The sequence below is a fragment of the Oncorhynchus mykiss genome, chromosome 5 (assembly GCF_013265735.2).
Source record: "Oncorhynchus mykiss isolate Arlee chromosome 5, USDA_OmykA_1.1, whole genome shotgun sequence".
Classification (NCBI taxonomy): Eukaryota; Metazoa; Chordata; class Actinopteri; order Salmoniformes; family Salmonidae; genus Oncorhynchus; species Oncorhynchus mykiss.
The window spans coordinates 89,159,918-89,175,100 of NC_048569.1; the positions used below are offsets into that span (position 1 = coordinate 89,159,918).

Consider the following 15,183-nt stretch of genomic DNA (forward strand, 5'->3'; position numbering starts at 1 on the left):
TGTGTGTGTGTGTGTGTAGTGTGTGAATGTGTGTAGTGTGTGTGTGTAGTGTGTGTGTGCGTGTGTAGTGTGTGAGTGCGTGCGTAAAGTGTGTGTGTGCGCACCTTGAGAATGAGTTCCACCACCTCAGTGTGCACTAGGCCGTGGACAGCCTCTCCATTCACATGAGTGATGAGGTCTCCTTCTCTCAACCCTGCATCATGGGCTGGACCACCCTCCTCTACATGCTGAGAGAGACAGAGATGGAGAGAGGGAGATGGAGAGAGAGATGGAGAGAGAAAGATGGAGAGAAAAAGAGATGGTGAGAGAGATGGTGAGAGAGAGAAAGAAATGGAGAAAGAGATGGAGAGAGAGATGGAGAGAGAAAGATGGAGAGAAAGAAATGGAGAGAGAGAGGGATGGAGAGAGAAAGAGATGAGAGAGATGGAAGAGATAGATGGAAGAGAGAGATGGAGAGAGAGAAAGAGATGGAGAGAGATGGAGAGAGAAAGATGGAGAGAGATGGAGAGAGAGAGAGAAAGAGAGAGAGAAAGAGATGGAGAGAGAGAGAGATGGAGAGAGAAAGAGAGATGGAGAGAGGGAGAAAGATAGGGATGGAGAGAGAGAGAGATGGAGAGAGAGAGATAGATGAGAGAGAGAGAGAGAATCATATCACTGGTAATAATTAAATCTGTTGAATCGAATGAAGAACAGGATCACTAGAACAGGATCACTAGAACAGGATCACTAGAACAGGATCACTAGAACAGGATCACTAGAACAGGATCACTAGAACAGGATCACTAGAAAAGGATCACTAGAACAGGATCACTAGAACAGGATCACTAGAACAGGATCACTAGAAAATGATCACTAGAACAGGATCACTAGAACAGGATCACTAGAACAGGATCACTAGAACAGGATCACTAGAACAGGATCACTAGAACTGGATCACTAGAACAGGATCACTAGAACAGGATCACTAGAACAGGATCACTAGAAGTGTTAAATCCCTTTTAGCTTGAGTCACTAAGCTAAAGCAGGCTACTACTCACCCAGACCATGTGATGTACTGTGTAGATGTCTGTGTCTCCCATGTACACCCTGATGGCTCGCAGGGTGAAGCCGTACTTCTTGCCCGCCTTGTGGATGATGATGGCGGGTTTGATGTTGGCCACGGCTGGGGACAGGTCTCTACTGGGGGAGGAGTCTCTGGACGAGGGATTGGACGAGAAGGAGTGGGGTGACATGGGGCTGGCCAATGGGGAGGCCCCGTGGTGGTCTAAACATGGAGGAGCGAGGGAGATTGTTTAATAGGGAGTTCAGTCCAGTTACTAAATGCACATAAATGTCATGTATTTTCAACCTTTACCACACGTTCTAAAAACGGACCGATGGTGGTAGCTAAGAAAGAAGACACATACACACAGTCCACACACAGACACATACACACAGTCCACACACAGTCCACACACAGACACATACACACATTCCACACACAGACACATACACACAGTCCACACACAGACACATACACACAGTCCACACACAGACACATACACACAGTCCACACACAGACACATACACACAGTCCACACACAGACACATACACACAGTCCACACACAGACACATACACACAGTCCACACACAGACACATACACACAGTCCACACACAGACACATACACACAGTCCACACACAGACACCTACAATTGAAGTCAGAAGTTTACATACACTTAGGTTGGAGTCATTAAAACTCGTTTTTCAAACACTCCACAAATTTCTTGTTAACAGACTATAGTTTTGGCAAGTCAGTCAGTGGATGTATTTCAAGGCCTACTTTCAAACTTCACTTGACATCATGGGGAAATGAAAAGAAATCAGCCAAGACCTCAGAAAAACAATTGTAGACCTCCACAAGTCTGGTTCATCCTTGGGAGCAATTTCCAAATGCCTGAAGGTACCACGTTCATCTTTACAAACAATAGTACGCAAGTATAAACACCAACACGCAGCCGTCATACCGCTCAGGAAGGAGACCCGTTCTGTCTCCTAGAGATGAACGTACTTTGGTGCGAAAAGTGCAAATAAATCCCAGAACAACAGCAAAGGACCTTGTGAAGATGCTGGAGGAAACAGCTACAAAAGTATCTATATCCACAGTAAAACGAGTCCTATATCAACATAACCTGAAAGGCCGCCCAGCAAGGAAGAAGCCACTGCTCCAAAACCGCCATAAAATAGCCAGACTACAGTTTGCAACTGCACATGGGGATAAAGATCGTTATTTTTGGAGAAATGTCCTCTGGTCTGATGAAACAAAAATAGAACTGTTTGGCCATAATGACCATCGTTATGATTGGAGGAAATGGGGAGGCTTGCAAGACAAAGAACACCATCCTAACCGTGAAGCACGGGGGTGGCAGAATCATGTTGTGGGGGTGCTTTGCTGCAGGAGGGACTGGTTGACAAAATAGATGGCATAATGAGGTAGGAAAATTATGTGGATATATTGAAGCAACATCTCAAGACATTAGTCAGGAAGTTAAAGCTTGGTCGCAAATGGGTCTTCCAAATGGACAATGACCCCAAGCATACTTCCAAAGTTGTGTCAAAATGGCTTAAGGACAACAAAGTCAAGTTATTGGAGTTGCCATCACAAAGCCCTGACCTCAATCCCATAGAAAATGTGTGGGCAGAACTGAAAAAGCGTGTGTGAGCAAGGAGGCCTACAAACCTGACTCAGTTACACCAGCTCTTTCAGGAGGAATGGGCCAAAATTCACCCAACTTATTGTGGGAAGTTTGTGGAAGGCTACCTGAAACGTTTGACCCATATTAAAAAAATTAGTATTTGCTACCAAATACTAATTGAGTGTATGTAAACTTCTGACCCACTGGGAATGTGATGAAAGAAATAAAAGCTGAAATAAATAATTCTCTCTGCTATTATTCTGACATTTCACATTCTTAAAATAAAGTGGTGATCCTAACTGACATAAAACAGGGATTGTTTTTTTACTAGGATTAAATGTCAGGAATTGTGAAAAACTGAGTTTAAATGTATTTGGCTAAGGTGTACGTAAATTTACGACATACAGTCCACAGACAGACAGACACATACATACATACATACAGTGCCTTGCGAAAGTATTCGGCCCCCTTGAACTTTGCGACCTTTTGCCACATTTCAGGCTTCAAACATAAAGATATAAAACTGTATTTTTTTGTGAAGAATCAACAACAAGTGGGACACAATCATGAAGTGGAACGACATTTATTGGATATTTCAAACTTTTTTAACAAATCAAAAACTGAAAAATTGGGCGTGCAAAATTATTCAGCCCCCTTAAGTTAATACTTTGTAGCGCCACCTTTTGCTGCGATTACAGCTGTAAGTCGCTTAGGGTATGTCTCTATCAGTTTTGCACATCGAGAGACTGAAATGTTTTCCCATTCCTCCTTGCAAAACAGCTTGAGCTCAGTGAGGTTGGATGGAGAGCATTTGTGAACAGCAGTTTTCAGTTCTTTCCACAGATTCTCAATTGGATTCAGGTCTGGACTTTGACTTGGCCATTCTAACACCTGGATATGTTTATTTTTGAACCATTCCATTGTAGATTTTGCTTTATGTTTTGGATCATTGTCTTGTTGGAAGACAAATCTCCGTCCCAGTCTCAGGTCTTTTGCAGACTCCATCAGGTTTTCTTCCAGAATGGTCCTGTATTTGGCTCCATCCATCTTCCCATCAATTTTAACCATCTTCCCTGTCCCTGCTGAAGAAAAGCAGGCCCAAACCATGATGCTGCCACCACCATGTTTGACAGTGGGGATGGTGTGTTCAGCTGTGTTGCTTTTACGCCAAACATAACGTTTTGCATTGTTGCCAAAAAGTTCAATTTTGGTTTCATCTGACCAGAGCACCTTCTTCCACATGTTTGGTGTGTCTCCCAGGTGGCTTGTGGCAAACTTTAAACGACACTTTTTATGGATATCTTTAAGAAATGGCTTTATTCTTGCCACTCTTCCATAAAGGCCAGATTTGTGCAATATACGACTGATTGTTGTCCTATGGACAGAGTCTCCCACCTCAGCTGTAGATCTCTGCAGTTCATCCAGAGTGATCATGGGCCTCTTGGCTGCATCTCTGATCAGTCTTCTCCTTGTATGAGCTGAATGTTTAGAGGGACGGCCAGGTCTTGGTAGATTTGCAGTGGTCTGATACTCCTTCCATTTCAATATTATCGCTTGCACAGTGCTCCTTGGGATGTTTAAAGCTTGGGAAATCTTTTTGTATCCAAATCCGGCTTTAAACTTCTTCACAACAGTATCTCGGACCTGCCTGGTGTGTTCCTTGTTCTTCATGATGCTCTCTGCGCTTTTAACGGACCTCTGAGACTATCACAGTGCAGGTGCATTTATACGGAGACTTCATTACACACAGGTGGATTGTATTTATCATCATTAGTCATTTAGGTCAACATTGGATCGTTCAGAGATCCTCACTGAACTTCTGGAGAGAGTTTGCTGCACTGAAAGTAAAGGGGCTGAATAATTTTGCACACCCAATTTTTCAGTTTTTGATTTGTTAAAAAAGTTTGAAATATCCAATAAACGTCGTTCCACTTCATGATTGTGTCTCACTTGTTGTTGATTCTTCACAAAAAAATACAGTTTTATATCTTTATGTTTGAAGCCTGAAATGTGGCAAAAGGTCGCAAAGTTCAAGGGGGCCGAATACTTTCGCAAGGCACTGTACATACAGTCCAAAGACATACAGTCCACAGACAGACAGTCCACAGACAGACAGACAGACACATACATACAGTCCACAGACAGACAGTGCATAAACAGACAGACACATACATAGTCCAGACAAACAGACAGTCCACAGACAGACAGACACATACATAGTCCAGACAAACAGACAGTCCACAGACAGACAGACACAGAAAGACAGACAGAGAGAGACAGGCAGTCCACAGACAGACAAAGGCAAACACGCACAGACAGATACAGACAGACAACAGACACACAGCAGATCTCAATACACAAAGACAGAAGCGCACAAATAACACATTCCTGGCTGTTAAAACCTCAGACGTACCAGCAGGAATCATGAGTGAGAGAGTGGTAGCGGAGGCTGACTTGATGACCTTGTTGAGTGGTCTGGACTGGGCGTGTCTGTCTGTGTCTCCAGACAACAGTCTGTGACGGGCCCTCCTAGCTGCCAGGTCACTGATGGCCTTAGGGGTAGAGGGAGAGCTGTCTGCCCCTGAACCACGCTCCCACACATCTCCTGAACTGCCCGCTATGGAGAGACAGAGAGTGAGACAGAGAGAGAGAGACAGAGAGAGAGAGAGACAGACAGACAGAGAGAGAGACAGAAAGAGAGAGAGACAGACAGAGAGAGAGAAAGGCAGAGGATCCAGTACCAGGAACATAGTGTAAGACATTTTGTCATGTGAATGGAATGAAAGCAGACACACAGTACATGCATATAGTATATGTTCCACCAGTTTCTGTTGTTTTCTGTAACATATGGACAATAAAGTAGTATTAAATTGCACTGACGTGTGAGTGTGGCTTTGCTGAGCTGGCTGGCTGTAGAGTCTGGTGTTGTGGGGGACTCGTCCAGTTTCAGCTCTCTCTCCACGGGAAGCTCAGGGATGGAGAGGGGCAAGTCCTCGCTGCGGGGGCCCCTGACTCCACCGGGGGTCTGGCTGAGCAGGCTGGGGCTCCTATAGCTGGGGGCCACCCCTGCTTCCTCCTCTGAGGAGATGGCGAAGCGCGGCATCTCGATGATGGCGGAGCAGCAGCGTCTTCGCACCGTCAGGGGAGGGCTGGAGTCGCTCTCGGTGTGGGACGACTCTGAGACAGACAGACGCTTACGCAGGCTGAGGGAGGGAGGCACACAGGGAGGTTACAGTTCTGTTGTTGGTAATGGAAGGGACAGACAGCTCATTTAGTAGAATACTTAAATAATTAGCATAGACTATCAGTAAATGAGGCTTTGGTGTCCTCAGAAGAACCCCTCATACTCACATCTCAGGTGACCCCACCAGCCAGTTGCGGTCTCTGGACTTGAGACTACTGAGGCTGTCAATGCGTTCTCCTCCCTCCTCACTGAGGCTACGCTTGGTGGGTGGGGGGGTCCTCTTCTCCTCATGGAGGGATAGACGCTCCATACTGCTGTACACCTAAACACACAGTTTGATTGAAAATGATGTAGTACATGGAGTGATTCAATTTTCAGCAGGGGTGCTGTGTGTGTGTGTGTGTGTGTGTGTGTGTGTGTGTGTGTGTGTGTGTGTGCGTGTTGTTAACCTTGCTGAAGCGGGGCGAGCAGGAGGAGAACTGACGTATCTCTACGTGTTCGTCATCGTTGGTGTCGTCTTCATCTTCAGAGTCCAAGTGGTGGTACCTGTCTGAACGGGCTGGAGAGAGAGAGAGAGTCGCATTACACAAGACTACTGGACCGGACTGTCCACTAACTCACTTTCAGGAGCTCTGTTCTATTATTCTAAGTAAAGGAATAGTAGAAAAGACTCAGGGTGTTGCTCTAGGTACATTTATTTAATGGACAGTAGGTGAGACTTACTGTCAAAGTAGCTGGTGTCGTCCTCTGACTCTAGCTGAGGGATGAACTCTGCCTTCTGTCTCAGCAGAGTGTTCCAGTCCAGATTATAGAAGAACCGATGCTGCTTCACCTCAAATGCACTGCCTACAACACAGAGACTGAAGTAATGACAAGGAGACCACTGCCTACAACACAGAGACTGATGTAATGACAAGGAGACCACTGCCTACAACACAGAGACTGAAGTAATGACAAGGAGACCACTGCCTACAACACAGAGACTGATGTAATGACAAGGAGACCACTGCCTACAACACAGAGACTGAAGTAATGACAAGGAGACCACTGCCTACAACACAGAGACTGAAGTAATGACAAGGAGACCACTGCCTACAACACAGAGACTGAAGTAATGACAAGGAGACCACTGCCTACAACACAGAGACTGATGTAATGACAAGGAGACCACTGCCTACAACACAGAGACTGATGTAATGACAAGGAGACCACTGCCTACAACACAGAGACTGAAGTAATGACAAGGAGACCACTGCCTACAACACAGAGACTGAAGTAATGACAAGGAGACCACTGCCTACAACACAGAGACTGATGTAATGACAAGGAGACCACTGCCTACAACACAGAGACTGAAGTAATGACAAGGAGACCACTGCCTACAACACAGAGACTGAAGTAATGACAAGGAGACCACTGCCTACAACACAGAGACTGAAGTAATGACAAGGAGACCACTGCCTACAACACAGAGACTGATGTAATGACAAGGAGACCACTGCCTACAACACAGAGACTGATGTAATGACAAGGAGACCACTGCCTACAACACAGAGACTGAAGTAATGACAAGGAGACCACTGCCTACAACACAGAGACTGAAGTAATGACAAGGAGACCACTGCCTACAACACAGAGACTGATGTAATGACAAGGAGACCACTGCCTACAACACAGAGACTGATGTAATGACAAGGAGACCACTGCCTACAACACAGAGACTGAAGTAATGACAAGGAGACCACTGCCTACAACACAGAGACTGAAGTAATGACAAGGAGACCACTGCCTACAACACAGAGACTGATGTAATGACAAGGAGACCACTGCCTACAACACAGAGACTGATGTAATGACAAGGAGACCACTGCCTACAACACAGACTGAAGTAATGACAAGGAGACCACTGCCTACAACACAGAGACTGAAGTAATGACAAGGAGACCACTGCCTACAACACAGAGACTGAAGTAATGACAAGGAGACCACTGCCTACAACACAGAGACTGATGTAATGACAAGGAGACCACTGCCTACAACACAGAGACTGATGTAATGACAAGGAGACCACTGCCTACAACACAGAGACTGAAGTAATGACAAGGAGACCACTGCCTACAACACAGAGACTGAAGTAATGACAAGGAGACCACTGCCTACAACACAGAGACTGATGTAATGACAAGGAGACCACTGCCTACAACACAGAGACTGAAGTAATGACAAGGAGACCACTGCCTACAACACAGAGACTGAAGTAATGACAAGGAGACCACTGCCTACAACACAGAGACTGATGTAATGACAAGGAGACCACTGCCTACAACACAGAGACTGAAGTAATGACAAGGAGACCACTGCCTACAACACAGATACTGAAGTAATGACAAGGAGACCACTGCCTACAACACAGATACTGAAGTAATGACAAGGAGACCACTGCCTACAACACAGAGACTGAAGTAATGACAAGGAGACCACTGCCTACAACACAGAGACTGATGTAATGACAAGGAGACCACTGCCTACAACACAGAGACTGAAGTAATGACAAGGAGACCACTGCCTACAACACAGAGACTGAAGGAATGACAAGGAGACCACTGCCTACAACACAGAGACTGATGTAATGACAAGGAGACCACTGCCTACAACACAGAGACTGAAGTAATGACAAGGAGACCACTGCCTACAACACAGAGACTGATGTAATGACAAGGAGACCACTGCCTACAACACAGAGAATGATGTAATGACAAGGAGACCACTGCCTACAACACAGAGACTGAAGGAATGACAAGGAGACCACTGCCTACAACACAGATACTGAAGTAATGACAAGGAGACCACTGCCTACAACACAGAGACTGATGTAATGACAAGGAGACCACTGCCTACAACACAGAGACTGAAGTAATGACAAGGAGACCACTGCCTACAACACAGAGACTGATGTAATGACAAGGAGACCACTGCCTACAACACAGAGACTGAAGTAATGACAAGGAGACCACTGCCTACAACACAGATACTGAAGTAATGACAAGGAGACCACTGCCTACAACACAGAGACTGATGTAATGACAAGGAGACCACTGCCTACAACACAGAGACTGATGTAATGACAAGGAGACCACTGCCTACAACACAGAGACTGAAGGAATGACAAGGAGACCACTGCCTACAACACAGAGACTGAAGTAATGACAAGGAGACCACTGCCTACAACACAGAGACTGAAGTAATGACAAGGAGACAACTGCCTACAACACAGAGACTGAAGGAATGACAAGGAGACCACTGCCTACAACACAGAGACTGATGTAATGACAAGGAGACCACTGCTACAACACAGAGACTGAAGGAATGACAAGGAGACCACTGCCTACAAAGAGACTGAAGGAATGACAAGGAGACCACTGCCTACAACACAGACAGACTGAAGGAATGACAAGGAGACCACTGCCTACAACACAGAGACTGATGTAATGACAAGGAGACCACTGCCTACAACACAGAGACTGATGTAATGACAAGGAGACCACTGCCTACAACACAGAGACTGATGTAATGACAAGGAGACCACTGCCTACAACACAGACAGACTGATAAAGACTAAATGACAATTTGACACTGTGTAATGTGAGACGTGCAGGTAGTGTACTTGTTTCTATGAGTTATGCTTGTCAAATAACATGTTTCTAATCCATCACCTGTGCCCAGCCTCTCCAGAGGGTTCTGTCTGAGGAGTTTAGAGATGAGGTCCTGGGCATCGTTAGGAAGAGCCTCCTCCTCCTCTGGCCATATGATCTCATCTACAAATAGAGGACGGAGAGCAGACGTTGTGGTCAGACGGATTTCTCCAGAAACGTTTTCAAAACAAGGTCCCTGACCTTTTTTTTTTGTCTGTTAAAAATGCAGACTCCTGTGTGCTTCTGTTGTCTGTGACACTCACCACTGATGACCTGTCCAAAGAGCTCCTCAGGTGTGTCTCCAAAGAAAGGGGCACAGCCCACCAGGAACTCGTAGAGGATGACCCCCATGGCCCACCAGTCTACTGGCTTCCCATAGCCCTGTCTGAGGATCACCTCTGGGGCGATGTACTCTGGTGTACCACACACCTGGTCGTACACACAGAGGGGAAAGGTCAAGTATAGGCAGGGAGAAATACACGGCAACTGTCACATACAGTACAATGTTGCATTCCCTTAGTCCTTTTGTCTCATACCTGTTGACATACACTTCTGTCATAGACACTGTTATAGATAAGGGAAGCGTGATCAGTGACAGAGTTTGGGTGTTATGTGTTGGGCGCCAGAGGCAGGGGCGGTCAGTTTGCATTTCGGGCAAATGCTAGATGGGCTGGTACATTTTGAGCCTAGTGGGCCTGTGTAATTATTATATATTTTTGAATCTGTTATCTGTCAAATAATGGGTTCCTCAAAGAAAATAAAAGGGCCCAGTGTGGGGGCCTCTAGGAAATAAAATGGCCCAGTGTGGGGGCCTCTAGGAAATAAAATGGCCCAGTGTGGGGGCCTCTAGGAAATAAAATGGCCCAGTGTGGGGGCCTCTAGGAAATGAAATGGCCCAGTGTGGGGGCCTCTAGGAAATGAAATGGCCCAGTGTGGGGGCCTCTAGGAAATGAAATGGCCCAGTGTGGGGGCCTCTAGGAAATAAAATGGCCCAGTGTGGGGGCCTCTAGGAAATAAAATGGCCCAGTGTGGGAGCCTCTAGGAAATTAAATGGCCCAGTGTGGGGGCCTCTAGGAAATGAAATGGCCCGGTGTGGGGGCCTCTAGGAAATAAAATGGCCCAGTGTGGGGGCCTCTAGGAAATGAAATGGCCCAGTGTGGGGGCCTCTAGGAAATGAAATGGCCCAGTGTGGGGGCCTCTAGGAAATGAAATGGCCCAGTGTGGGGGCCTCTAGGAAATAAAATGGCCCAGTGTGGGGGCCTCTAGGAAATGAAATGGCCCAGTGTGGGGGCCTCTAGGAAATGAAATGGCCCAGTGTGGGGGCCTCTAGGAAATGAAATGGCCCGGTGTGGGGGCCTCTAGGAAATGAAATGGCCCAGTGTGGGGGCCTCTAGGAAATGAAATGGCCCAGTGTGGGGGCCTCTAGGAAATGAAATGGCCCAGTGTGGGGGCCTCTAGGAAATAAAATGGCCCAGTGTGGGGGCCTCTAGGAAATGAAATGGCCCAGTGTGGGGGCCTCTAGGAAATGAAATGGCCCAGTGTGGGGGCCTCTAGGAAATGAAATGGCCCAGTGTGGGGGCCTCTAGGAAATAAAATGGCCCAGTGTGGGGGCCTCTAGGAAATAAAATGGCCCAGTGTGGGAGCCTCTAGGAAATTAAATGGCCCAGTGTGGGGGCCTCTAGGAAATGAAATGGCCCAGTGTGGGGGCCTCTAGGAAATGAAATGGCCCAGTGTGGGGGCCTCTAGGAAATGAAATGGCCCAGTGTGGGGGCCTCTAGGAAATGAAATGGCCCAGTGTGGGGGCCTCTAGGAAATGAAATGGCCCAGTGTGGGGGCCTCTAGGAAATGAAATGGCCCAGTGTGGGGGCCTCTAGGAAATAAAATGGCCCAGTGTGGGGGCCTCTAGGAAATAAAATGGGCCGGTGTGTTAGAAATGCCTTATCCGATTTTTGGTCCCAGTCTACACCTGGCCAGAGGTGTCTCTCTCTCTCTCTCTCTGTACCTGTTTATCCAGGAACTCCCTCGTATCTTTCTCTATGTGTCCTTCATACAGGTTGGTGGTGAGGCTCATCAGACCGATCTTAGACAGCCCAAAGTCTGTCAGCTTGATGTGGCCCATCGACGTGATCAGAAGACTGCAGGAAGGGGGAGAGAGATATGATGTTAGAATCATGAGATAGTGAATAAAGCATATAGGTTGTGAATTATTAAAGCCCATGAGAAGTATTAATGATAAATGAAAAGTCGTTTAACAGGTAAATCTTTCTTAATAAATGTTTTTATTTTTCTCCCCAATTTCGCGATATCCAATTGGTAGTTACAGTGTTGTCCCAGGTCGAGAGCCATACGTCCTCTGAAACACTACATACGTCCTCTGAAACACTACCCTGCCAAGCCGCACTGCTTCTTGACACACTGCTCGTTTAACCCAAAAGCCAGCCGCTCCAATGTGTCGGAGGAAACACCGAACAACTGGCGACAATGTCAGCGTGCATGCGCCCGGCCCGCCACAGGAGTCGCTAGAGTGCGACGGGAGCAAGGACATCCCGGCCGGCCAAACCTTCCAGCGAATTGTGCGCCACCTCATGGGTCTCCCGGTCGCGGCCGGCTGTGACACAGCCCGGGATGATACCCGTGTCTGTAGTGACGCCTCAAGCACAGCGATGCAGTATCTCAGACCGCTGAGCCACTCGGGAGGCCACAGTTAAAGCTTCTAGACTAGAGGACAGTGTGTGTGTCTTACTTGTCAGGTTTCAGGTCCCTGTGTACGATGCCATAGTTGTGGAGGTACTCCAGTGCCAGTACAGTCTCAGCAAAGTACATGCGTGCCATGTCCACGGGCAGCGCTCCGATGTTCTTCAGCAGGGTGGCACAGTCTCCACCTAGTCAGGGTAGAGACAGTCAGGATACACCCCCATTCACTTCCTAGTCAGGGTAGACAGTCAGTATACACCCCCATTCACTTCCTAGTCAGGGTAGAGACAGTCAGTATACACCCCCATTCACTTCCTAGTCAGGGTAGACAGTCAGTATACACCCCCATTCACTTCCTAGTCAGGGTAGAGATAGTCAGTATACACCCCCATTCACTTCCTAGTCAGGGTAGACAGTCAGTATACACCGCCATTCACTTCCTAGTCAGGGTAGAGACAGTCAGTATACACCCCCATTCACTTCCTAGTCAGGGTAGACAGTCAGTATACACCCCCATTCACTTCCTAGTCAGTGTAGACAGTCAGTATACACCCCCATTCACTTCCTAGTCAGGGTAGAGACAGTCAGTATACACCCCCATTCACTTCCTAGTCAGGGTAGAGATAGTCAGTATACACCCCCATTCACTTCCTAGTCAGGGTAGACAGTCAGTATACACCCCCATTCACTTCCTAGTCAGGGTAGAGACAGTCAGTATACACCCCCATTCACTTCCTAGTCAGTGTAGACAGTCAGTATACACCCCCATTCACTTCCTAGTCAGGGTAGAGACAGTCAGTATACACCCCCATTCACTTCCTAGTCAGGGTAGAGACAGTCAGGTTACACCCCCATTCACTTCCTAGTCAGGGTAGAGACAGTCAGGATACACCCCCATTCACTTCCTAGTCAGGGTAGACAGTCAGTATACACCCCCATTCACTTCCTAGTCGGGGTAGAGACAGTCAGTATACACCCCCATTCACTTCCTAGTCAGGTTAGACAGTCAGTATATACCCCCAATCACTTCCTAGTCAGGGTAGACAGTCAGTATACACCCCCATTCACTTCCTAGTCAGGGTAGAGACAGTCAGTATACACCCCCATTCACTTCCTAGTCAGGGTAGAGACAGTCAGGTTACACCCCCATTCACTTCCTAGTCAGGGTAGAGACAGTCAGGATACACCCCCATTCACTTCCTAGTCAGGGTAGACAGTCAGTATACACCCTCATTCACTTCCTAGTCGGGGTAGAGACAGTCAGTATACACCCCCATTCACTTCCTAGTCAGGGTAGAGACAGTCAGTATACACCCCCATTCACTTCCTAGTCAGGTTAGACAGTCAGTATATACCCCCAATCACTTCCTAGTCAGGGTAGACAGTCAGTATACACCCCCATTCACTTCCTAGTCAGGGTAGAGACAGTCAGTATACACCCCCATTCACTTCCTAGTCAGGGTAGACAGTCAGTATACACCCCCATTCACATCCTAGTCAGGGTAGACAGTCAGTATACACCCCCATTCACATCCTAGTCAGGGTAGACAGTCAGTATACACCCCCATTCACCTCCTAGTCAGGGTAGACAGTCAGTATACATCCCCATTCACTTCCTAGTCAGGGTAGACAGTCAGTATACACCCCCATTCACATCCTAGACAGGGTAGACAGTCAGGATACACCCCCATTCACTTCCTAGTCAGGGTAGACAGTCAGTATACACCCCCATTCACTTCCTAGTCAGGGTAGACAGTCAGTATACACCCCCATTCACTTCCTAGTCAGGGTAGAGACAGTCAGTATACACCCCCATTCACTTCCTAGTCAGGGTAGAGACAGTCAGGATACACCCCCATTCACTTCCTAGTCAGGGTAGACAGTCAGTATACACCCCCATTCACTTCCTAGTCAGGGTAGACAGTCAGGATACACCCCCATTCACTTCCTAGTCAGGGTAGAGACAGTCAGTATACACCCCCATTCACATCCTAGACAGGGTAGACAGTCAGTATACACCCCCAGCCACAAACATGGAGTGGGAAGAAACTGTCAGTGTGCGTATACAGTAAGAAATGAAGAAGGATGCCCCTTTCCGATTCTACTAATTAACTGCTCATCAGGACCTTGATTAGCTGGATCAGGTGTGTTACAACTGGTTTGGAGCAAAAGCCTGCACAACCAGTAGCTCTCCAGGAGCAGGTTGGCTACCCGTGATGTTTCTGAACCGTGTGTATAGCAGTCACCTTCTATATACTCCATGACCATACAGAGGTGTCTGTTGTTCTTGTGTGTGTGTGTGTGTGTGTGTGTGTGTGTGTGTGTGTGTGTGTGTGCGTGTAAATGAGCTGTATGTGTGTATGATCAGCCCTTACCCTCCACATACTCCATGACCATACAGAGGTGTCTGCGTGTCTCGAAGGAGCAGAACATTGAGACCACGAAGGGGTTCTCAGCGAAGGTCAGGATGTCTCTCTCTACGAAGGCCTGTTGGATCTGGTTCCTCAGGATGAGGTTCTGCTTGTTGATCTTCTTCATGGCAAAACGCTGACGGGTCTCCTTGTGGCGCACCAGAAACACAGCACTGCAGAGAGAGATCGATGGAAGGGGAAGGCCGGGGGGAGAGAGGGGGGGGAGATAGAGTGAGAGAGAAATAATCAAATGACAGCCAACAATGTTATACATTTTGTGGCCGTTATCATCATTGTCATGGGGTAACAAAACCATGGGGAAGCTTCAGTCTCATGGGGACCCAAATCTAACTGCCTGTAGCTCAGGACCCAAATCTAACTGCCTGTAGCTCAGGACCCAAATCTAACTGCCTGTAGCTCAGGACCCAAATCTAACTGCCTGTAGCTCAGGACCCAAATCTAACTGCCTGTAGCTCAGGACCCAAATCTAACTGCCTGTAGCTCAGGACCCAAATCTAACTGCCTGT

General features: G+C 47.3%; 1 protein-coding gene across 12 annotated transcripts in view; it reads right to left on the reverse strand.

Annotated features, from left to right (window-relative positions):
* mast2 (microtubule associated serine/threonine kinase 2) overlaps positions 1-15,183 on the reverse strand; it is a 314,266-nt gene that overhangs the window by 8,186 nt on the left and 290,897 nt on the right. For all 12 annotated transcript variants that reach the window (XR_005051887.1, XM_036978708.1, XM_036978699.1 and 9 more), the window contains 12 exons: positions 14,621-14,829; positions 12,295-12,433; positions 11,554-11,686; positions 9,815-9,980; positions 9,573-9,674; positions 6,583-6,705; positions 6,309-6,418; positions 6,027-6,181; positions 5,556-5,878; positions 5,089-5,292; positions 1,038-1,264; positions 105-227 (listed from right to left, as the gene is read on the reverse strand). Coding sequence is in view for 11 of the 12 variants with exons in the window: in XM_036978708.1 (XP_036834603.1) it covers positions 105-227; positions 1,038-1,264; positions 5,089-5,292; positions 5,556-5,878; positions 6,027-6,181; positions 6,309-6,418; positions 6,583-6,705; positions 9,573-9,674; positions 9,815-9,980; positions 11,554-11,686; positions 12,295-12,433; positions 14,621-14,829 (2,014 nt within the window). In the remaining variant the exon portion in view is untranslated. The remainder of the gene's footprint in view (positions 1-104; positions 228-1,037; positions 1,265-5,088; positions 5,293-5,555; positions 5,879-6,026; positions 6,182-6,308; positions 6,419-6,582; positions 6,706-9,572; positions 9,675-9,814; positions 9,981-11,553; positions 11,687-12,294; positions 12,434-14,620; positions 14,830-15,183) is intronic.